General features: G+C 35.1%; 7 protein-coding genes across 11 annotated transcripts; 1 reads left to right on the top strand and 6 right to left on the bottom strand.

Moving 5' to 3' along the window:
* Positions 1-488: 488 nt before the first annotated feature.
* Positions 489-3227, top strand: LOC132200513 (BTB/POZ domain-containing protein 9-like). 3 transcript variants are annotated; one of them, XM_059626022.1, is made up of 5 exons: positions 489-609; positions 886-1079; positions 1316-1470; positions 1550-1766; positions 2160-3227. In XM_059626022.1, exons 2-5 carry the CDS (start codon positions 909-911, stop codon positions 3006-3008), a joined length of 1392 nt encoding a protein of 463 aa, XP_059482005.1. In that variant the 5' UTR covers positions 489-609; positions 886-908; the 3' UTR covers positions 3009-3227. The 3 variants fall into 3 exon arrangements, with proteins under 3 accessions (XP_059482005.1, XP_059482006.1, XP_059482007.1); XM_059626023.1 differs by having other exon boundaries at positions 493-609; positions 904-1079; XM_059626024.1 differs by lacking the exon at positions 489-609 and adding an exon at positions 834-849 and having other exon boundaries at positions 904-1079.
* Positions 3228-4017: 790 nt separating this feature from the next.
* On the bottom strand, positions 4018-4810 carry LOC132201487 (uncharacterized). Its single transcript, XM_059627680.1, has 6 exons — positions 4721-4810; positions 4620-4655; positions 4445-4562; positions 4285-4382; positions 4205-4229; positions 4018-4145 (listed from the first exon to the last, which is right to left on the bottom strand). The coding sequence occupies exons 3-6, from the start codon at positions 4560-4562 to the stop codon at positions 4018-4020; spliced, it is 369 nt and encodes a 122-aa protein (XP_059483663.1). The 5' UTR covers positions 4620-4655; positions 4721-4810.
* Positions 4811-6467: 1657 nt separating this feature from the next.
* LOC132200774 (uncharacterized) lies at positions 6468-8831 on the bottom strand. Its single transcript, XM_059626479.1, has 10 exons — positions 8719-8831; positions 8631-8658; positions 8506-8570; positions 7925-8099; positions 7848-7870; positions 7758-7793; positions 7290-7407; positions 7115-7227; positions 7026-7050; positions 6468-6606 (listed from the first exon to the last, which is right to left on the bottom strand). The coding sequence occupies exons 1-10, from the start codon at positions 8764-8766 to the stop codon at positions 6536-6538; spliced, it is 702 nt and encodes a 233-aa protein (XP_059482462.1). The 5' UTR covers positions 8767-8831; the 3' UTR covers positions 6468-6535.
* Positions 8832-9632: 801 nt separating this feature from the next.
* On the bottom strand, positions 9633-12015 carry LOC132200642 (serine-rich adhesin for platelets-like). 2 transcript variants are annotated; one of them, XM_059626279.1, is made up of 12 exons: positions 11961-12015; positions 11870-11903; positions 11776-11817; positions 11449-11730; positions 11112-11233; positions 10887-11064; positions 10806-10828; positions 10454-10489; positions 10284-10404; positions 10119-10225; positions 9984-10008; positions 9633-9930 (listed from the first exon to the last, which is right to left on the bottom strand). In XM_059626279.1, exons 1-12 carry the CDS (start codon positions 12003-12005, stop codon positions 9737-9739), a joined length of 1209 nt encoding a protein of 402 aa, XP_059482262.1. In that variant the 5' UTR covers positions 12006-12015; the 3' UTR covers positions 9633-9736. The 2 variants fall into 2 exon arrangements, with proteins under 2 accessions (XP_059482262.1, XP_059482263.1); XM_059626280.1 differs by having other exon boundaries at positions 11449-11715; positions 11961-12011.
* A 607-nt stretch (positions 12016-12622) lies between these two features.
* LOC132201354 (uncharacterized) lies at positions 12623-13797 on the bottom strand. Its single transcript, XM_059627465.1, has 5 exons — positions 13658-13797; positions 13461-13563; positions 12976-13135; positions 12753-12910; positions 12623-12697 (listed from the first exon to the last, which is right to left on the bottom strand). Exons 1-5 carry the CDS (start codon positions 13675-13677, stop codon positions 12662-12664), a joined length of 477 nt encoding a protein of 158 aa, XP_059483448.1. The 5' UTR covers positions 13678-13797; the 3' UTR covers positions 12623-12661.
* A 647-nt stretch (positions 13798-14444) lies between these two features.
* On the bottom strand, positions 14445-16113 carry LOC132200730 (uncharacterized). The gene is made up of 9 exons (XM_059626402.1): positions 16040-16113; positions 15963-15978; positions 15851-15900; positions 15553-15790; positions 15477-15502; positions 15384-15419; positions 14762-14989; positions 14687-14705; positions 14445-14619 (listed from the first exon to the last, which is right to left on the bottom strand). The coding sequence occupies exons 1-9, from the start codon at positions 16091-16093 to the stop codon at positions 14513-14515; spliced, it is 774 nt and encodes a 257-aa protein (XP_059482385.1). The 5' UTR covers positions 16094-16113; the 3' UTR covers positions 14445-14512.
* Positions 16114-16879: 766 nt separating this feature from the next.
* LOC132200902 (uncharacterized) lies at positions 16880-18120 on the bottom strand. Of its 2 annotated transcripts, none has more exons than XM_059626676.1 (10): positions 18047-18120; positions 17941-17986; positions 17830-17879; positions 17711-17780; positions 17620-17657; positions 17529-17564; positions 17353-17467; positions 17195-17301; positions 17053-17080; positions 16880-17000 (listed from the first exon to the last, which is right to left on the bottom strand). In XM_059626676.1, exons 1-10 carry the CDS (start codon positions 18116-18118, stop codon positions 16933-16935), a joined length of 630 nt encoding a protein of 209 aa, XP_059482659.1. In that variant the 5' UTR covers positions 18119-18120; the 3' UTR covers positions 16880-16932. The 2 variants fall into 2 exon arrangements, with proteins under 2 accessions (XP_059482659.1, XP_059482660.1); XM_059626677.1 differs by having other exon boundaries at positions 17620-17654.
* Between the last annotated feature and the right edge of the window lie 1443 nt (positions 18121-19563).

Raw genomic sequence — 19563 nt, 5'->3', positions numbered from 1 at the left:
GATGCTTGATTTTAATAAAGACAAACCCCAAATAAAAAAAAAATAATAATAAAAAAAGACAAAAATGAGTGGCGCCTTCTGCGCCACTAAAAAGGGCACAGGCTGACAAGACTTTGTCTTGGCCTGACCCTAAAATAAAAATTATTTTTGTTATAAAATCAATAGCCACATAATATGCACCCAGTTTTAATCTTTCAAATTAAACGCACACAAAACCCACTGAAAAAAACGACAAAGTTATGCAATTGAATCGTTTGGATTGTATAGAAGTAGTAAGATTACAACGCTTACAAAAAATAAAAATCGTTCCATCCATAATAAAATATCGCCACCTATTCTCCCCACCCCTCTCCCGCATTCTCTGTTCTCTGCGATTATATACTGCGCAAGGGCGCAAGTATTTTTACAACCATGGTACATAACATACATTACATACAACACAGGAGAATTTGAGTACACAGAAATTCCAGTTTGTGCGCAGACACGAATCAAAGGCGAAAAATCATAACGCGCCGTTAACACAAACACGCCGTTTGCCGTGTAGATGCAAAACAGCGTCTTTCCTGCAGCGACCGCCCTTGCGTGATTTTCTTGTCGAAAAACAAAAAGGTTAATCCTTTTTTACAGTGTTCCCGGCTTTATAATCCTCTGCCTAGAGATTTTTGTGTCTTCCATTCGAGTCGCTCTTTCAATTAATCGTCCTTCTGATTGTAAAAAGGCTCTGTTGCCTCTGTTCATAATTTCATATCGGTGTTGGGAACGCGTTCTCGCCGCTCTCAAAATGCTAATTGCTGGAAATTGCCGATAATTTCATCTGCTTATCTATTTAATTATACAACTTTCCTACATGTGTTTGATTATTTGTTGATTTTTTGTTCAAATTAGATTTATTAACGTGCGCAGGACTGATGGCTGACGAAGAAATGACAGACGCGAGTCTACCCGACGATGAACACCAGATGGAAATAAAATCCAATACGGACGTGACGGACGTCCAGTTGCTCAAGTGGCTTGAGTGGCTGGACAGTGGCAAACACTCTGACTGCTCCTTCATAGTAGGACGCGGGTGGAATCAAAAGGTAAAAATTACCAATTTTGTTCTTTGCACACGCTTCGGAAATCTATAAAATAATAAGCTTTTGTTTTGATAAACAAATTAATTGATAATTTCCATCCAAATAAATGTTTGTAAATTCCATTTAATTTTGTGACATCACACTTTAAATATTTGCACATTATTCTCTAAATTATTTATTTTTTACATTTATATAATAATATGAAATGCTTATTTTTTGTGTGTTTATATATGAAAAAGCGTTTTGATTGCCATCGCCTGGTCTTGGCTGCTGCCAGTCCTGCATTTGAGAAGATGCTGTTTGGTCAATTTCAAGAAGGCCAACGAGCAGGCCCTGAAAGTTCTCCAATCATTTTGCGAGACTGTGACACTGAATCCTTTGCTCTGATTCTACGGTAAGTCCTCTTTGGGGGAAAACTAAACAAAGAGTATTTTTATTTGTCAGAGGTAGATAAATTAATTTTCTTTATTCAGGTACATCTATGGCCGCGAAACAGTTGGAATGGTAGAGGCTCAGCTGGACACAGTGATCCAAATTTTCACCTTTGCTGCCAAGTGGCAATTGAACCAGCTGGACGACTTGGCCGCTGACCTCTGCCTTCAACATAAGCTTGACGTGCGTGACCTCTTTCAGCTCCATTTGCTGTTTGTGCAGCACAATTACACAGATAAAGCTGACACAGTCTTTCAGGTATTTCCCTAACAAAAAGTTTTTTTTAAGAATTTTAAAATTCAAACCTCAAACTTTAAAACCGGCTGTTACAGAATAAATTTTCAAGTATATCAGAAAATACTTTTTTTTTAATGAAGTTTAAATTATTTCTTAAGTATATTACTGAAAAATGTGCATCTTTACTATTACATTTAATCTTATTAGCTTTAATTGAAAATGATTTAAATTGTTGATATGAATAATTAAATTGGAAGTTTTCCAATCCAAGACAGTTGTTGTGAAATTTACTTTGGAATTTTTCAGAATTTTATTCTTATACGTTTAAACAATAAGCTTTTTTATAAACTAAGTTCTTTTAATCAGCTTTGTGTAGTTTCTTTTTTAATTTTTTTTTTCATTTTGTGATTTTAGCGGATGCGTGACCAAGCCAGCGAAGCTCTTGCTCACTTGGAAGAGGCAAGCTTTGAAACTGTTGAAGCCCTGCTGCGCTCAGAGCGCTTGAATATCTTCAGCGAAATGGAGGTACTGCGCGCCCTGGTGAAATGGGGTGCTGCTCGGGTTGCAGCTTCTAAGAACCTAAAGCCAGCAACCATCAGTACCCATGTAGCCCCCTTGCTGCAGTATGTTCAGCTCGGTCCCTTATCCAAGACTGACTTCGACCTCGAAGTTGAACAGATGAGCTGTGAAGAGAAAGAGGGTGTTGCTGCCATCAAACTGCTCATGGAGACAGAGAAAATTGACATCAACCTGACCCCATGGCGTGGGTTCTTCAACCCTGACACCCTGCTGTTCAAAGTGGACCACCCCTTTGAATACGAGCTGCTCGAAGGCGAGAAAACCTTTAAATTTTACTTTCTGATCTACCAGCCTGTGTACCTGTTGGGCATCGAATTGCACAGCCTGTGCCACCTGAACCCTGGGCTCCCCATGAATTTGCAAATCAGCCTCAAGTACGACTCAGAGGTCATTGATGAGTGGAGATTCAAGACCGAGTGCAACAGATTCAGCCACGCCTGTCTCAAAAGTTCATTGGTCAGGCTGTTGAATCCTTGCTATCTTTCAAACCAAAAAGGGCATTACTGTGTGATTGTGAAGCACCAGAATGATGGCCCCAGGATGGTGCCGAACACAACTCGGTCTTCTGCAGCATACGGAAAGCTAAAGATCACCATTGAAGATTGTAAGGTTAGATTTGCTCCTCAGAAGGGTGATGTTTGTGCTTTGGAGTTTGGCAGGCCTTTGCAGAAAGATGCTGAGTAGTTCTCAATCAAGCCGTATATATTTCAGTGAAATTTAAACGTTTCTTTTGCATTATCTATTATAACGTGATGAATGCAACGGCCGCAAAGGCAATTACTGAGATGAAGGGGCCCGGATTATTTTGTAATGAACTAAAATCCGTACCAAAATAATCCCTGTTAATAGTTTTTACACAAATCCAACAGTATTTAAATATAAAATATAAAAATTGAAATCAAATGCTTTATTGTATTTTTCACATTCTACTGTATTAATCTAGGTGTATAATATACACTGGAATTTCAATACACAAGTTTTTCGTTCTGTAAAATCTGATCCATTCTCTTTGGTACATAATTTTTTTAGATATCTTTTGCTTGCTTGTCTTGATTCCAAATATAATCCCAATTTAAATTATTTTTATTGTTCTTTGGCATTCTGGAATTAAATTCTTTTAAAAAAGGGTGCTTTTCTGCTTAGGGGCTTGAAGTTGGGACAATTTTTATTGGCTCTAAAAATTTAATTCATTTTGTTCAAAGCTCGTATGTGTATCAATAATTAATGCTGAAAATTTCAATTCCGAGATTATTTTCATGCTTACAGAAAGTAGCGCTTATGATAATTTTGTTATCATTGGCATTAATTAACGTCGACCGCACTGTTCGAAATGTTCCTCTCTGACTTCATCTCATGCAACTAAAGGTAGGGATCAATCAGTCGTTGCTCAATTTACTCCACTTTTTAATTTATTGTGCTTAATTGACTTAATCTTTTGATTATAATATTCGCCACCTTTTGCACTAAAGTATTTAAACAAATTAATCATGGACGCTCGAATGATCAAATTATAGCAAAAGGTGAATATAATTTTAGAAATAATTGAAGACGTTCACATTTCAATTGTAGACAGCTAGATTTAGTGCGAAAGAAGATCTGTAATCTCTGCTTTTTTTTCAAATACAGATTGGGTTAAAAACATAGACATGAGTGATGAGTGAAAATTAACCAAAATTTTATTTTCACTAAAAAATTATCCGCTGTTGGAGAGTCGAGAGGGGGTCGCAGATCTAGTCCTTCCGCTGAAACCGCCGTACTCAGTTTTGGCGAACGCGTCGCAATAGTTGAAACTCGCCCTTGACCGCAAACACTGCTGCGAGCCTATTATTTATTTGAAATCAACGCGTAGAACAAAATTTTTATATTTTAAAAATTTATACTAATTTGAGCCGAGGATGGGCAGTTCTGAATTTTATTACAATTGAATCGCCAAATTATGAATTTAAAACAAAAAAATTACAGCTTTAATTTCTTTGATGAAGCACTGGATGAGCAAAGTGGGCAGCACAGAGCAACTCCTGCCTGTGGTCAGCTTCACCGCCTTGCTCACTTTCACCGCTTCAATTTGAATTTTTACCTATTATAATAATTATTAGAGAATTTTGTTATTTTGAATTTACTTGAGATGGTTGACATGCAATAGGTGATGGACTGGTTTGCCAACAGTTTCCACTCTTTTTGCAGGTTGTTGGAAATGTAAGTGATAAGTGCAGTCTCGTCAATCACGTCGTTTCTCATCTTTTGAAATATAAGTTAAAATCTAATAGAATCATTAAAAACTTATCATTGAAATACAATTTTTGCATTTTTGAATAAACACGTGCTGAAGCACTGGAATGAAAATAATTTATAAGTTCAGAAAAATTTCCAGTTAAAAGTATTGAAAAAAATCTGACTGCTGAGGATCCGATTTTTTGAGCCGTGGTTTGGGTTGAATAGTCAATGAGGTTGTTACGTTGGTTCTGTAGTTGGTGCAGGAAGTAGTCCTTTGTGAGTGAAAAAAGCTCAGCGTCATTTCGACGCGAGTTGCACGCCAATTTCTGGTCCCGCGTGAATAAATCTACAAAGGGGCTTCGACAACAACTATTCAAAATCTAATTCAAAAAATTAATGTTGAATTTTTAGACGAACTTTTAATTTAAAAAAACCTTTTCACTCAAGGTGTTGCACAAAATATATTTGCTGACCAGTGAACTCAATGTTGCTTCAGGGGAATTTTTGAAACAAAATTTTTAATGATTATAATTCTGTCTGTGACTTCAGAGGTTTTTTTTAATACTTACTTGCAACTTTGGTAGTGGTGGAAGTCTTGTAAGTAGTTGTAGATGTTGACGAGAAATTGAAGGATTTTGTGGAAATCGCTAAAATATAATATGTTTACTTGTTGCTACTAATAAGTTTTAAGTATCAAAATCACAGGTCGGAGTGCTTTTTGTTGTGGTAAAAACTGTGGATGCTATAAATCAAAAGCTGTTTGCATTTCCCCACCAAAAATTAAAAAAAAAAATCAAACCAGTTGTTGCTGATGCTGAAATTCATAAAAAAAGAGTCTGAATTATTACGGAAATTAAAAAAAGACCAACTTGAAATCGTTGTTGAAATTTGTGTTGTCGTCAAAGTAGTTGAAGTTGGATTTCCTGCTATTAATATTGCAAATCTAAGAATTCAAATCTATATTATCAATTTTTTACGAGTGGTTGTTAAGGTTGTTGCTGAAGTTGTCATGGTCGGCGCAGGTGCTGATTTGAGCAAATTATTAGGAAAAAGGGAGAGAGAAATCGATTATATAAAAAAAATGCACTTGTGGTCAGAGGTTTGGTGGTCGGTGCGTCTGTTGTTGCTTTGGTCGTTGTTGTCGTCGTCGCGGGTACGGTCGTGTCGTCTGGAGTTGTTGCTATAATGATTTAACTGAAGATTATAAAAAAAAAAAAACTAAAATTGACGACTTGCTAAAATAATCGTTATAGTAATAATTGAAGTTTTATTAATTAGAGCGACGAGATAATTTTCAATGCAATTAAGTGTAAAAGATTAAAAATTAAAACTTATGAAAAAATTTCACAAGATTAAGTATTTTTACATTTTATTTCAGCAGCCTTTGTTGTTGATGTTATAGTTGTATTGTCTGTTTTAACAATTTAATTATGATCTTCTTTGTCTTTCTTAATTATAAAATCACCTGCAGGTTTTGCAGCGTCAGTGGTGGTTTTGTTATCAGCATCAATATTGGCGGTCTCGTTATTTACCTGCAGCAAACCCAGACGCTCATCACCAGCAGTATAATTTTGCACGATATCAATAGTGCTGTTGTCATTATTGGTCCCTTGAGACTCTGCAGTTGAAATCTGCGTACTTTTTGTTTATGTTTGAAAAATTCCAAATTTTTACAAATCGCACCAGAGTGGAGCCTAAATAAGCAAAGAGAAATAAGAGAGCTGAGACTTTGTTGCGGGCCATGTTTGCTGTCACAAAATAATTAAGCCGTGCGAATCGTCATTTAATTTGTTGGATCCTTTTCGTGGATGTCGACGACTTTTTAACAAGCTCTAATTGTTTCCGGCTGTTTCATCACTCATATTCAGCGATTGCATTTTTTCAATTTTCGGACGGGGTCAGGGGAAAATAATAGTCAATTTTGCCTCAAATTTTTATTAGTAGATAATCTCATTATTGAAATTTATATGCCACATAATTATATTAATATCTAGATATCACTTGGACGTTGCTGGGAAGAGGTCGCAAGTGTTGAATTTCGCAAGAGAATTTATGCACGGTGCACCTCCTGTGGAAAAATCATAAACTTTTTTTGTGAACCAACCAAAAAAGCTTCTTTGTCCTAAAAATGTAGAATACCGAAATTGAATTCAAACATAAAATAGTCAATTTAATTATAAAAAAATAGCTTAATATTTTGTTACAGCTTCAAAAGTTGTTTGATATATTTTTTAAACGCAAAAAAGGAATAAAAATAAGCAAATATAGTAATTTTAAAAAAGGTGAATTTAATGAAATTAGGAGTTAAATATATATTAGTTTATAGAGGTTACATCCAATACTCAATTAAAAAGACTATTAATAAACATATCGTCTCTTTTTCTTTAAATTTTCAGATGGACAATATTATAATTTAAATTTTTGCAACAATATTTATTTAAAAATTGATAATAATTATGAAAATTTCATTCTCCCATCATCTCTCACCTGCAATTTTTCCTTCTGGACAAGACTGCGTAAATATTGATTGAAAGATCAGTACCTAGAGTTTTAATAAATTTTGCTGTTAAAATTACGTATCCAACTTTGCTGAGGACGCACTGCATCAACAGGACGGGAGCGAGGTAGCACGTTTTGCTGACTTTGGCCTTGATTGTGACGTCAATGGTGGGCACGAGATCCGTCACGGCTGCAATGGGTCGCACGATTAATTAGCTTGGGGACAACGGGAAATTTCGGCGGGAAACCCACTGGTGATGGTGGACGAACAGTTGGTGATGGCCGTCTCCACCAACGTCTTCCACGGGTCGTCCAGGTTTGCGGCCAGCACCGTCTTGGCCGTGTCCTCCACCAACGCACTGTCCACGAGCTGCGCGATTTTTTTTTAGTAAAAAAATTGGGCATTTAATTTCAGATAATTAACATAATTAAACATTAAACTGAAAACCTGCAAAAATTTGAATCATACATCGAGGATTCTTGGTTCCTTTTTGTAAATACACCAATAAACTTTATTAGCAACTAAATTCCAAATTTTTGAGAACACAAAAAAATTATTAGCAGACGAAATTAAAAGTAAAAGTGTTGGAGTTTTTATTTGTTCTTTAGATAACTTTGGAATTGAATACTAAAAGCTGCTCATTTTTTATTCAGAATAAATATTTCTCAATATTAATTTTTTTAAAGGTTTTCATACCCTTTAATTAAATCGTGACCTACTATTTCTTTCTTGGTGAACATGCACTCCAGGAAACACTATTTTTTTTTATAATTTAATTTTCAGTAAGTTAATTTCCCTCAAATTCATACCGCTTGCTTGCCAAATGCCTTGGCTGTTGTAATAGATTTTTGAATGAATTGGAAAATTTGATTAAGATTGAACTCACCTAAGGCGGTGGACGACAGGATTAGACTGTTGTTCTTAGCGTTGGTCGATTTGTGCAATTGGTACTCGTAGGTCCAAAGGAAGAGCGTGGCGTCAACCTTCAGACTGTTGCACTGTTTCTTCTCGTCTTGCGTGAAGTAGTCAGAGATTGGAGTGGAGCAACATGTCCTTAAAGACTGATGGCAAAATAGTATTGATATATATTTTTGATTTTCTATTCAGAGCATTTTCTGAAACCCCTAATGTCAACAGTAAAATTTAACCAACTGAAATTTTAATTTTTTTCCCAATTTTTTTTCTTGCTAATTTTTGTTTAATACTGTTGATTATTGAATTGAACACTAGACAAATATGATATTTAACTCCGTTTAACTTTTCATTTTGTGTACATATTAAATTAAAAGTTAAAAACAAAAAACAAATAATCAAAAAATTGTTCAGTAATAATTTTTATATATATTTAATTGTATAATTTATATGGTTATCTGTGATAAGATTGATGTTTTTCAATGGAGATAATTAAGTCAAATTTCAATCAGACGCGCGTTTCCAAAAAAATGATAAAAAAGACCATATTTTTACCTGCCCCACAAGGTTTTTGCAGATGACCGACGTTTTCTGCGCAGCAAGTTTCTGCACCTGTTGAGCTGATTTATTTTTTCTTTTTGGCTCTAATTAAATTTCTTTCGTCATTATTTCATTCTTACAAACAGAGATGCTGATGCCCTGCGACACCTATTAAAATTCAGTAAAATCAATTTAAATAAGTGAAAATAGTCATTAAACGCGCTTTACCTGAAGGGTTATGGTGAACAGAGCGGCCAAGAGCCACAGTCTGAGCATCGTGTCCTCGTTGAATTTGAATGGCTAATGGACCGGGCATTGCGCACCGCTCTTATAGGCCCTTGGACGACCGCTGTCTGTCATTGTCGAAAGATAAAATCCGTTACTACTTCCTCTGGCCGTATTTTGCATGGGTGCGCGTCACCATATTACCGCAAAGGTTGATCAATCATTTGTCCGGCGGTGTGGAAAAAAGTCAGAAAGTGCGCCTAATTAATCCTACTTTTTAACCTTTTTTTTTTTAAATAATTTACTCCATTTCTCATTTATTTTTTGACAAATATATACAATTTTTTAATCAAATTAACACCAGATCAGATTAATTTCGCAAAATTTCAATGATGTCAACCACATGTCAACCTTTTTTTTTATCAATCATTTAAAATAAATTGGCTGTATTGCTTTTCTAGAGGACGTCTGATTTAAAAATTCCTCATTCAAAATATCCCAAACTATGCTTCACGGTCGCCACACCGACCTACTTTTTAAAGGCCTGCTGACCATCAATCGGTCTAAAATGGTGATTTGCCAGAGTCGCAAAAAAGGCTTTCAATTTAGAAATAAATTTTATTTTTTAAAAACTGAACAACTAAAAACAAATTTTTGAGATTAACTTTTTGGATGTTCTTCAGTTCTCTTTATTTTTATTCTAGCAACGAATGCGTTTTATAGTGAAGAATTTGGTTGCACATAATTTTATTTATTCAATTTGTACTGCCGTTAATGATTGAATATTAAAAATAATATTAATTTGATGATAATCCCTTCAGTACATAACACGAAACAATGGGTCCCAGAAATTATTGTCCAAATTGTAATTTTAAATTGAATCGCTTTATGAATTTTAATGAAACAGACAATTTTGATTTATTTGCCAATGTTTCTTTTATAAATTTTTTTCATTATAAAATTTCAATCCAAAAATTCTTCATACAAAAGTGAAACTAATTAATTAAGTTAATGATTTATCCTATTTGTTCTTCTTGTAGTCCGCGGTGAGCACAGGCCCCCAGTTTGCCGGCTTTATGAAGGTTCTCTTCCTAAGCAGGCCCGACCTTTGCGTCAGGGTCGCCACCTTGGCCTGCTTTCCGGTGGCCATCTCCACCGCTACAAAAGGGTTGCACCTGTCCAACACGCTCCTTGTCCTTTTGCATGGCGTCGTCGCTGCTCTCAACAAATTTTATTTCCGTCAAAATAGAGAAAATCGCAAAACTTACTATCTTGAGCTGAGGCAGGACATTTCTGGTAAAAGCAAACATAAGATATCAAATCAATTTATTTAAGGTTTTGAAAAGTCTCAGATATTAAAATCTTGAGATATTTTAGTCAAGATTCTTTAGTTTGAAGCTAACCGTTCCAATTTGTTTGAGGATGCATTGCGCAATGCTGAGCGCGTTGGTCTTGCACGTTTTGGTCACCTTGGGCGAATACTTGACGCTGACTGAATCAACGGTGACGCCTTTCAACGCAATTTTAACTTCATGATTGGAAAATGCAATTTGATTGAATTTATTTACTTTGCACTTCCGCCGCGCAATCCGTGACCGCCGTTTTCACTACTTCGCTCCACGTGCTGTCCAGGTTTTCGGCCATGTAAGTCTCCAGCAGGGCAGTGTCCAAGTTGTCATTACTGTCAATCTGCCAACATTTCATTTACGTTTTGTGCAAAACTTTTGAGTGTAATTACCAGAGAGTTTGCTCTGAAGAGACACTCAACTAGGCACTAAAAGAAGTAGGAATTTAAAAATTATTGAATTATTGTAATACAATGGAAGGAAGAATACAAAATTTATTTGCATCAACTGTTAAAAAGGCATATTCCTTATTCAATAGCAAGTATTTGCATTTGTTGGAATATTTAATAATACAAATATTCAGTTTTTATGTAAGAATATCAAAGAATATTTCCTCTAGAAATATTTTAAATTGTAGTTTTATTTAACTATGCTTAATTGCTTAAAATTAAAGTTAAATTTAAAAATAATATAAGTTGTTTGAAATGGATGATTTTGAGTTATTTTTTTTAATCGTTTACTCACAACTTGTTTTCCCATATTCGTGGCTGTACTCAAAATTCATATTGTTCATTTTTAAATTTCTCATTTATCTGCATCTCATACCAAACGCCTTTGAGGCAAAGTTGACGCCGTTGGCCTTCTTGCTTTGGTATTTGCTGAGGACGTACTCCTTGGTCACGGCGAACATCACGCTTTGTTTCTTGTAACTGTTGCACTTGAGCTTTTGGTCCTCGGCAAAGAAATCCTCGATCGGCGAGTGGCAGCATTTTTTCAGCAACATCTAAATTCAAATATTTAATAAAGAAAGGAAATAAACATTGAAACAACCTTTGGGTTGACATTGCTGCAGGGCACGCTGGCATACGCAGCCGCGGCGCCCTTTGCCGTCGTCATAGTCACTTTGGTCGTGGAATTGCTATTAGTTGCTTTTGTTGTCGCAGTTGTTACCGCTAGAAATCAAATTAATTCAATATTTAAAACTGTAATTTGGTAAAAAGAAACAAATATTGAAGAACATACTTACATAAAAATTTTGAAATTAAACAACGAATATTTCTAATTAGATAGAAAAATTCACAAAACAAAACATATTTTCTTGTTATTAATCTTCTAATTAAGTACGAAAAAAATGTTTCTTAAATTAAAAAAATTAATTTTTTCCAACTTGTAGTAGTGGTAGTTATGGCGATTGTCGTGGAGGTTGACTGCATAGTTGTTGTAGAATTTCCACCCGAGTTTAATGTAGTAGCATTAATTGCTCCTGGTTGCGTCACGTTTCCTGCTGGTGGCGTCGCGTTGACTGCAGGGACGGGAGTGGTGCTGGCCGTCAAGTTGTTGCCGGTCGCCGTTGCATTGTTGGTGGTCAACGTCGTCAAATTAGCATTGGTCGAGTTTACAGTTGAAATTGACACGGTGGTCGACGTCGAATTATCTGGCAAGGTCGAGTCTGAGAAAACCCGTCAGTTGTAATTTAAAATAAAAGAAGGCAAACTTGTGGAGTTGCTGGCCTGCCTGCGCACTCTGGCCGGTGCAACTGCAAAAATTGATTTAATATCATTTATCTTTGTGAGGTGTGAATGCTATACGGTTCGCGTCATGGAAATGCCCAGGTGCGATCAACTGCAAGGAAAACAATGAGTTTCGATTTGCAAAAAGGACTTTCTTTGATTTATTTACCACCGCCGCAACGATGCAGAGGAACGTCAGTCCCAGTGTTTTCATTTTGATGCTCGCCAATGGACTGCGACCGCCGCAAGCGGCCCTTCCGCTCGACGGCCTTGGGAGTCCATCCGCAATACATAATCAGGACAAAATTTTAATAAAGCCTTCACAATATATTTTTCATTTACAAAACGTAAATTTTGCTGCGTAGGTTAAACAGAAATTTTATTTTAAAATTAAATTCACTCAAAATAGAATAATTTAATGAATTGGAAAAACTTAATTCATATATCTTTTTTTTAAATTAAATTACACCTGTAAAAAAATAATACTTCCGCATGATTTTGGAACACTTGTAACCTGAGCGTAGGCAACCTGCTCAGCATGCCTGATGTGCGTGGTTGCATAATCATAAAAATAAACATTTTCCTCTTTAATAATTTACATTTCTACGGTGTATACTCTTTTCCTGTTGCTTTTTAATTTTAATAATCAAACCAGGATCAAACTCGATTGATTTCACTTCAAATATTTAAAAAATTGATCTTTTACAACAAATATTTCATAATTTTCCCAGAAATAAATAAGAATATTTTGCATTAATATAATTTATTTAAAAAAGCAGACATATTAATATTAATGAAGCTCAAAATACTTGAGGTTTGGTTGGGATTGAGATCTTTTCCTTCTACGAGGTCTGCTTGAAGGTCACTTTCCTAAGGGTCATACTCGATGAGGAAGCTCGGGAAGGCCTTCAAAAGCTCACATATTAGATAAAGAATTTTAAGAAAAATCTTTGCCCAATACCTGAGTGGCATCATTGATGTGGAATTCATCACCAGAGTGACCATGATCAGTATTCCTTCCGAGCACCACTTTGCACACCAGCATGTACAAGGTTCCTCGGCTGCCATTCTTCCTGGCGTAACTGTCGCTGTAACTTGCTTTGTCAGAAAAGAAGGTACCTTTTAAAGTAAAAAAAGTCAGGATTTAGTTTAAATTTAAAATTTGCATTGAAAATAAGACTCACGTTGATTGTGAAATCCCTTCTCAGCAATCTCTTTGGCGTAGGGCGATCCGTGGAAAAGGTAGCGCTCACTGACCCTGTCAAAGGTGCCACTTTCTCGGCGGATGCGATCTCTGGTCGCCACGTAAGCGGCGTAAGTTGTACTGTTGTGGATGTCGTACACCTGCAAATCCACGAAAAAGAAATAAACTAATGCAATTTGTAATTTTTAAGTGATTATGGTATGAAATGTAATTAAAATAAAAAATGCTTTAAACTTTTTAAATACTATAAAAAAAAACAATATTTAAAAATAACTACTTTAAGAATTTCATGATGTCAATTATTTTAAAATGGGAAAGAGGAAATATATTAAAAAAAAATTAAATTTTATAAAATATCATATACATAACTACACTGGCATTATGTTACGCTTGCAAGAACAATAAAAAATTATTTTATTTTTTTTACGTAGGGGTAAAAATTTAGACGTGGAATATAAAACATACCTTACTGATTTTCAGGGCGCCGGCCACTTTTTCCTTGACTTTGGTGAACTTCTCGTTCCGCTCATCGAGCTCAACCAGTCTGAATCCCTCGTACCAGTTGGAGCTGGAAAATAAATTTTTCATGAAATCCACTTCGAGTGTTACCATCCAATTTAATATAATCGGCAGTTATAACAGAGTTGAAATATGTAACGCACCTCCTTCTGAAATACGTCATTTTTCCACGATAATTTTTTCCACAGGTTTCTCAAAGAATTAATCGCCGCTGCCGCCAGTTGTTCACTTTCTGAGCCAGAGCAGATTTCTAAAGGAGGACTTGGGTTGCTCACAGTTTAAATAATGTAGAATTGCACACAGGATTCACAGGATTTCTAAAATACATAAGCTATAAGTGAGAATGGCGAAAAGTGGTGATTCACCCAACTAATATTTCCATAATATAATATACTTTCATCTCTCCCGCGCGCACTCCTGCTGTAGAAAACAGATCCACTGGCAGCAGAAGTGTGTGGGGGGTATTCATGGTTTATAAAAGAGTACTTTATAGAAATATAGGATATAGGATATAAAAGTATCAAGTAATCGCAATCCGTCCAGAGTCCAGACTTGCAACTGGTTTTAGTGGAGCAATAATTCTAAATTAAACTTTACATTCCTCTCGTACGTGTTAATATTTTATGATTCGCGGCTAAATTTGAGTGTATCTTAAAGACATTTGTTCCAATCTGTTCCAATACAACGAAAAAAAAATTGAATTCAGTTAAATATATTGAATACAGTGTGAAAAATATTGGCCACCTATATTTAATTTTTCTCATTTTCGCTAAAGCTAAAGCTCCAATATTTAAAACTTTGCCTTTAAAAATTTAAATCACTCCAAAAAATCATTGTCAGCAAAATTATGAGCTATGTAGCGACATTTTACAACTTCCTTAACTTTAAAACTAAATATAATTTTGCTAAGAAAATAAGACGTTTCAAAATGTTTACACGTTGATGCTAACATAAATGCAGATTTTATTTCTTTGCGATTATCCAAAAAATACATATTTCTATGACTGTTGTGGTGGCGGTGGTGGTTTTGGGATGCCAAGAAGGTCCATCACGTTTTTGCCGCACGATTGCAACGTTTTCAAGTCCGCCGAACACCGACCGTTGGCTGGAAAAGTTTTTTTATTATTATTTATAAAAATTAAAATTTGGTTCAATAAATTTTTTTTACTTACTGCCAGCAGTAGGACATTTCTACAAAAAATATGAAGTAAATATTACTTTTGACCTTTTTTGTTTTAAATTTCTACCATGGCGACGCGGGCTTGGACGCAGGAGTCGAAACCGGCGGCGCACGGTTTGCAGAAGCCTTCGGGCATTTGGGGCATGGTCTTGTTGGCCATCGCGCTGTCCATGTTCTTGAACATGCCAGTGCAGTTGGCCGTGGCTTCCTGGACAACCGCCTTCCACTGGTCAGGAGCGGCACTCACGTACGCTTTGCTGGCCAAATCGTAGTCCAGTTCTCCCGCACTTGTCAACTAAACACGAAAATTTATAAGGAGATAATTAAAATTTATATACCAAATATATGTAAATTATCAAGATACAATAACTACAGAGGCAGAAATTGCTAAAAAATTCATTCTAATGCAGCATCTTTGTAAAATGTGTCGTGCTGATTCAAAATACATATGTCAATATATATATATGAAAAATAAAACTGCTAAACTGACCTTTTTCAAAGAGAAAATAAATACTTATTGAATATTGAAACAAAATTTTTTTTTGGTATTTATGCATAAAATTAACGTTCACAGGGATTTTTCAAACTAAAACTTTGAAATGTCAATTTTTTTTGTTTGTTTAAAAATTTCACTAGTCTATTTCATAAAAATTAACTATATATAACTTAATATAAAATATCATAATTACCAAGCTCTGGTTTTGGAAAATGCACTCCATCCGGCACTGATTGAGAATTTTTTAATAAGATTTCGCATAAAATAATTTATGATGTCCACTTACAAACAGTGGATTTGCGACCATTTTAGCTGAGAAATGTTACAAATTAAATTTTTTTGAAATTCAATTTTAAACTCACTGGCGTTATTGAAACCGCTTCGGATGGCACCGGCTGCGTCTTTTATGCCGCGACCAATCGCCCTGGTCGCGTTCTTAAAACCACGGGCGCCGTCGAGCTTGGACGAAAAGGATTTGGCGATTTGCCTGCCAGTTTGCCTGGCCACTGATGAAACGGTGGACAAGCGGGTTGCGGCCGGACAACCAGTGGCCGCGTCTGACGAGTACAACTGCGGCACCGCGCAGCATTTCAACGCTCGCTTTCAAATAACATAATTTAATTTCAACCCGACTGTTAATCTTTTTTAAAATTAAATCACAGTTAAAAGTTCAGGAGTGCAAGTTGAGCTGCTTTGGCGTTTCACTCGATCTAGATTTTGAATTTTTGTTCTCTTAGTAAATTTAGAATTTGACAGAATTCTTTTTTAATACTTGATTCACTCGATGCCTTTTTTTGGGGAAAAAATATATCAGACAAACCTTTGCATAACGTATTTAAATTTCCTTACAACTTGGGTGACCAAGAGCGCGAGGGCCAGAGCGCACAGTCCGCGGGAATACATACCTGTGTGTTGACTGGTCACTTCCCTCGCCAACTTCTACCTTTTATAATGCAATAAGAGAGAATAATAATGTGTGCGTGCAAATTAGAAACGGAAGTCGCTCGCGAATTTGGTGCTAACGAGTTGTCACTTTTTCGCCAATTTGTGTGAAAATAGAATGTAAAATAACACGACTATTGCCTTTGTTGTGGTGAACAAATTTAAGCACAATTTTTTCAGACTCACGGTTCTTTTTTTCAATGAATATTTTTCACATCAGTAAAAGAAATCTATAAAAAAAAAAATGATTGCTTGAGTGTATAACAAACCGCTCAAAGTAATAAAAAATGTGAAAAATTTAACTCAAATGCGCATTTGTGTTTGTGATAAAATTGAAAGAAACTGAAAAGAAGATGTATGTATGACAAATTTGAACATTTTCAAATAAAAAATTTAAAGATTACGATGTTTAGGAGGCAAAATTATGGATTGGAAAATCTGGCTTGTAAAATATTTCAAAATTAATTTCAAAATACTTCCAAATTAATTTAAAAAAAATCTGCTTGGATTTTGAAACCCTAAATTGTCACGTTTTAGGGTTTTATTTTTGGGATTAGGGAATTTTGAAGAGAGAGAACCTATTATTATTAAAATAAAAATAGTTTGCACGATCACGTGATTTTAAATTACTTCCTCCTTTTTCAAAGTCATCCGCCAGCCCCAATGTCAGCGAAAATTGGGGTCTGATTATGTGGTGACGTGTTGAGTGCAGCGGGAAACAAAATAGTCAGAAAACGAAATATATGCTCTATGAATTTGGATTTTATTCCAGCAAAGACAAAAATTTCACGGTGCATTTTTCAATTAACAAGAAGGTCGAGTGGCGTCACCAACTTTAGTTTTTCAAAACAGGCCGAGCATTGCGGGTCTACAAAACTCATTATTTAAAATCAATTTTCAAAAAGTTATTGAAATTTTACCTAAAGCTGCGGTGCTTGTACAAGTTTTCTGAAAATTTGTAAAAATAAAACTTAATTAATATGCAAAATTTTGTTTTCCATTTTAAACATCTTAATTGAGAAATTTATTTTAATTAGTTTTTAAACAAGAATCTTCTCTGACATTAACAAATTTTTGACGGACGCAGTTCCAGGTGACCGCCGCAATTGCGTTGCATATTGTGGTACCATTAGGGGCAGAGGCGGCAACGGGATAAGTGCCGTTGAGCTCTGAAAAATTTTCAATTTAATATTTAAAAAAAAATCAATTTAAAATCCAACTTTCAACGTATGCAGAACACTCAGAGACAGACTCATTAGCTGCACTCTGCAAACCACCGGCGGCGCGCATAAATTTAGTCCTCAACTTGTCATAGTCAATCTTTGTTCCGTTCAACTGCAGAAATACACAAAATATAATTTACAACTGTTTACAACTTCAATTATATTTTCCTCACAAAGGTCATGTTCTTCATTCCGCAATCCACTCGGCACTAAATAATAAATATTGTGATTTTTTTATGAAATAATTAAATTGTAGCTAATTACCATTCTGTCAAAAGGCAATGTTGCCGAGGAATTTCCTACTTTTATTTTATTACAGATTAAGTAATTTGAAGCATAAAAACTTAAATCTTGCCTTTGATTTGGCAGCTGTCGTAGGCCTTTTGATAGACCATTGTCGGCCAAGGGCAGCACGGACGAAGACACTGCCAAATTTTTAGTTAAATATTTTTTTCTGAAAACGAACAAATTTACTCTGAAAAGTGCTGGGCCATGGATGCTGGAAATCCTTAAAGGCCTGATGCCTAAATAGAAAAAGAATAAAGTTTATTTAAATGGAAAAGTGAGATCTAGAGTAAAAATAACCTTTAGTCGAATTTGTGCCTCCGGTTGTTATTGTTTGGGCAAAAACCTGCAGCACATTGAGTATATTTAAAAAAGTAAAAATTAGCAAAAATCTGAATTTCCAAACCGCGCTTGCGAAGCAGAGGGCCGCAAGCAAAAGCAGCAGGTTGATCGAGTGACTTGTTCTTCCGGCTCGCATGGTCAGTGTCAAGTAGTGAATGAGCTGCATTTGGCCCTCAGGCCATTCATATGCAGTGTCAAGCCACTTTGTCTGCGTGACTGGACACTTTCCACATTAGCCCTTGCAATAAAATTATGTGAAAAATGGACAATTATGGAAATTGCGGACACCTATGACTAGAGTGTTTTACATTTTCTAATTTATATTTCATAACCAGATATAAAATTATATTTTTGAGTTTTTCAAGTAATTAAAATCTTGAGATTTATCTCCCTAAAACTTTTAAAACCTTAACTTATTCCAATTTTGTAGAACAATTATCTCCTGCTTTATTTTGTCAATCATTTTTACTCGTTGTTTTAATGTTCTCCTTAAACCTTATGTTTGCATAGTCAAATTAAGACTTTAAAAAGAATAAGCGTCGCCCTTTGAGCTTATTTTTGGTTTTTATATTGGGCCCAACCTTGATTAAAAAAATATATATATCACACACCCACGCACTATCTTGAGCGCACGCAATTTGAGATTAAAATTGGTTCAGATTTTATAATATCGGATAGAAAATTGATAAATGGAAAGCAGTTTACACGAGAGTAAAGAGAAAATATGTCAGAAAAATATGTGCTCATTTGACTGGGCGATTTTTTTTTAGTCTGATTGGCCACGCCACAAAATGTTTCAAGGGAACTTCTTGCTGAATGTGACTTTGAAATGAAAGTTAAATAACCCAGCTCAGACATCAAAAAATTTGCACTTGACGAATTGTTCTTGTTGAGTGATCCAGATGATGGCTGCAAGAACAAAGCGAAAGTAGCAGAGTGTTAAGTCTGATTCTGCTAGGTCAAAGCGCGACACGCACATCTTTTTGGTCTTACAGAGTCGTTGCGCCGGTGGCCCTTACCTTCACTTGCGAATTTATTATTGTTGTTATGTTGTTTATTCTCACAAATCAAGGTCAAAAAGAGCAAAATTACAAAATTTGAAGTAATGGCAACACCTGTGGCAAAAAAATTGCTAAAACGTGGGGTCTTAAGAGACACAAGCTTTTGCATCATTTTAATTTGAATGTAATAAAACGAAAACTATCTTGCAGGTAGCCGTTGTTACAAGATTTGATTTCAAGCATCAGAACTTTATTTGCGACTAAAAAAATTTAATTTCACATATATTTTCATTGACCTACATGGCATTATATGAAAGGAATTTATGAATTGCGAATTATTTTGGCAATTTGAGTTAAAAAATTTAATTAGTTTTTAATTATAATTGAACAATTTTTTACAAATAAGTGGATCCCAGAAAGTTAAAACTATAAATACCCACATTGTTTGTTTCTGCACAAACTTTAAATTAAACTCTTGCTAAAAATATATCTTGAAATTAAAAGCAAGCTGTGATGCCCTTTCGCATACTCAATATTTTTCAATTCCTTTTTAATGACTTTAGGTGTATATAATAATAAA

The sequence above is a fragment of the Neocloeon triangulifer genome, unplaced genomic scaffold (genome assembly GCF_031216515.1).
Source record: "Neocloeon triangulifer isolate White Clay Creek 2 clone unplaced genomic scaffold, ASM3121651v1 ptg000014l, whole genome shotgun sequence".
Classification (NCBI taxonomy): Eukaryota; Metazoa; Arthropoda; class Insecta; order Ephemeroptera; family Baetidae; genus Neocloeon; species Neocloeon triangulifer.
This window is presented reverse-complemented; position numbering and strand designations above follow the sequence as displayed.

Coding starts and splice junctions, on each gene's coding strand:
- LOC132201354 (XM_059627465.1), bottom strand. CDS start 13,677: ATGACGTATTTCAGAAGGAG. Junction 12,911..12,975: donor GAAGGGATTTCACAATCAAC/GTGAGTCTTATT, acceptor TTACTTTAAAAG/GTACCTTCTTTTCTGACAAA. Junction 12,698..12,752: donor ACATCAATGATGCCACTCAG/GTATTGGGCAAA, acceptor GAGCTTTTGAAG/GCCTTCCCGAGCTTCCTCAT.
- LOC132201487 (XM_059627680.1), bottom strand. CDS start 4,562: ATGAGAAACGACGTGATTGACGAGACTGCACTTATCACTTACATTTCC. Junction 4,383..4,444: donor TTGCATGTCAACCATCTCAA/GTAAATTCAAAA, acceptor TTCAAATTGAAG/CGGTGAAAGTGAGCAAGGCG. Junction 4,230..4,284: donor TCATCAAAGAAATTAAAGCT/GTAATTTTTTTG, acceptor AATAAAATTCAG/AACTGCCCATCCTCGGCTCA.
- LOC132200730 (XM_059626402.1), bottom strand. CDS start 16,093: ATGTATTCCCGCGGACTGTGCGCTCTGGCCCTCGCGCTCTTGGTCACC. Junction 15,791..15,850: donor GCACTCCTGAACTTTTAACT/GTGATTTAATTT, acceptor GTTATTTGAAAG/CGAGCGTTGAAATGCTGCGC. Junction 14,990..15,383: donor TTTTCCAAAACCAGAGCTTG/GTAATTATGATA, acceptor TTTCGTGTTTAG/TTGACAAGTGCGGGAGAACT.
- LOC132200513 (XM_059626022.1), top strand. CDS start 909: ATGGCTGACGAAGAAATGACAGACGCGAGTCTACCCGACGATGAACAC. Junction 1,080..1,315: donor GACGCGGGTGGAATCAAAAG/GTAAAAATTACC, acceptor TATATGAAAAAG/CGTTTTGATTGCCATCGCCT. Junction 1,767..2,159: donor AAGCTGACACAGTCTTTCAG/GTATTTCCCTAA, acceptor TTGTGATTTTAG/CGGATGCGTGACCAAGCCAG.
- LOC132200774 (XM_059626479.1), bottom strand. CDS start 8,766: ATGCTCAGACTGTGGCTCTTGGCCGCTCTGTTCACCATAACCCTTCAG. Junction 8,571..8,630: donor GGGCATCAGCATCTCTGTTT/GTAAGAATGAAA, acceptor AAAATAAATCAG/CTCAACAGGTGCAGAAACTT. Junction 7,408..7,757: donor TGTTCACCAAGAAAGAAATA/GTAGGTCACGAT, acceptor AAAATCGCGCAG/CTCGTGGACAGTGCGTTGGT.
- LOC132200902 (XM_059626676.1), bottom strand. CDS start 18,118: ATGCGAGCCGGAAGAACAAGTCACTCGATCAACCTGCTGCTTTTGCTT. Junction 17,880..17,940: donor AGGCACAAATTCGACTAAAG/GTTATTTTTACT, acceptor TTTTCTATTTAG/GCATCAGGCCTTTAAGGATT. Junction 17,081..17,194: donor TCCGTCAAAAATTTGTTAAT/GTCAGAGAAGAT, acceptor ACAAATTTTCAG/AAAACTTGTACAAGCACCGC.
- LOC132200642 (XM_059626279.1), bottom strand. CDS start 12,005: ATGAAAACACTGGGACTGACGTTCCTCTGCATCGTTGCGGCGGTG. Junction 11,731..11,775: donor GCAGGCCAGCAACTCCACAA/GTTTGCCTTCTT, acceptor GGGTTTTCTCAG/ACTCGACCTTGCCAGATAAT. Junction 10,490..10,805: donor CGAATATGGGAAAACAAGTT/GTGAGTAAACGA, acceptor TACTTCTTTTAG/TGCCTAGTTGAGTGTCTCTT.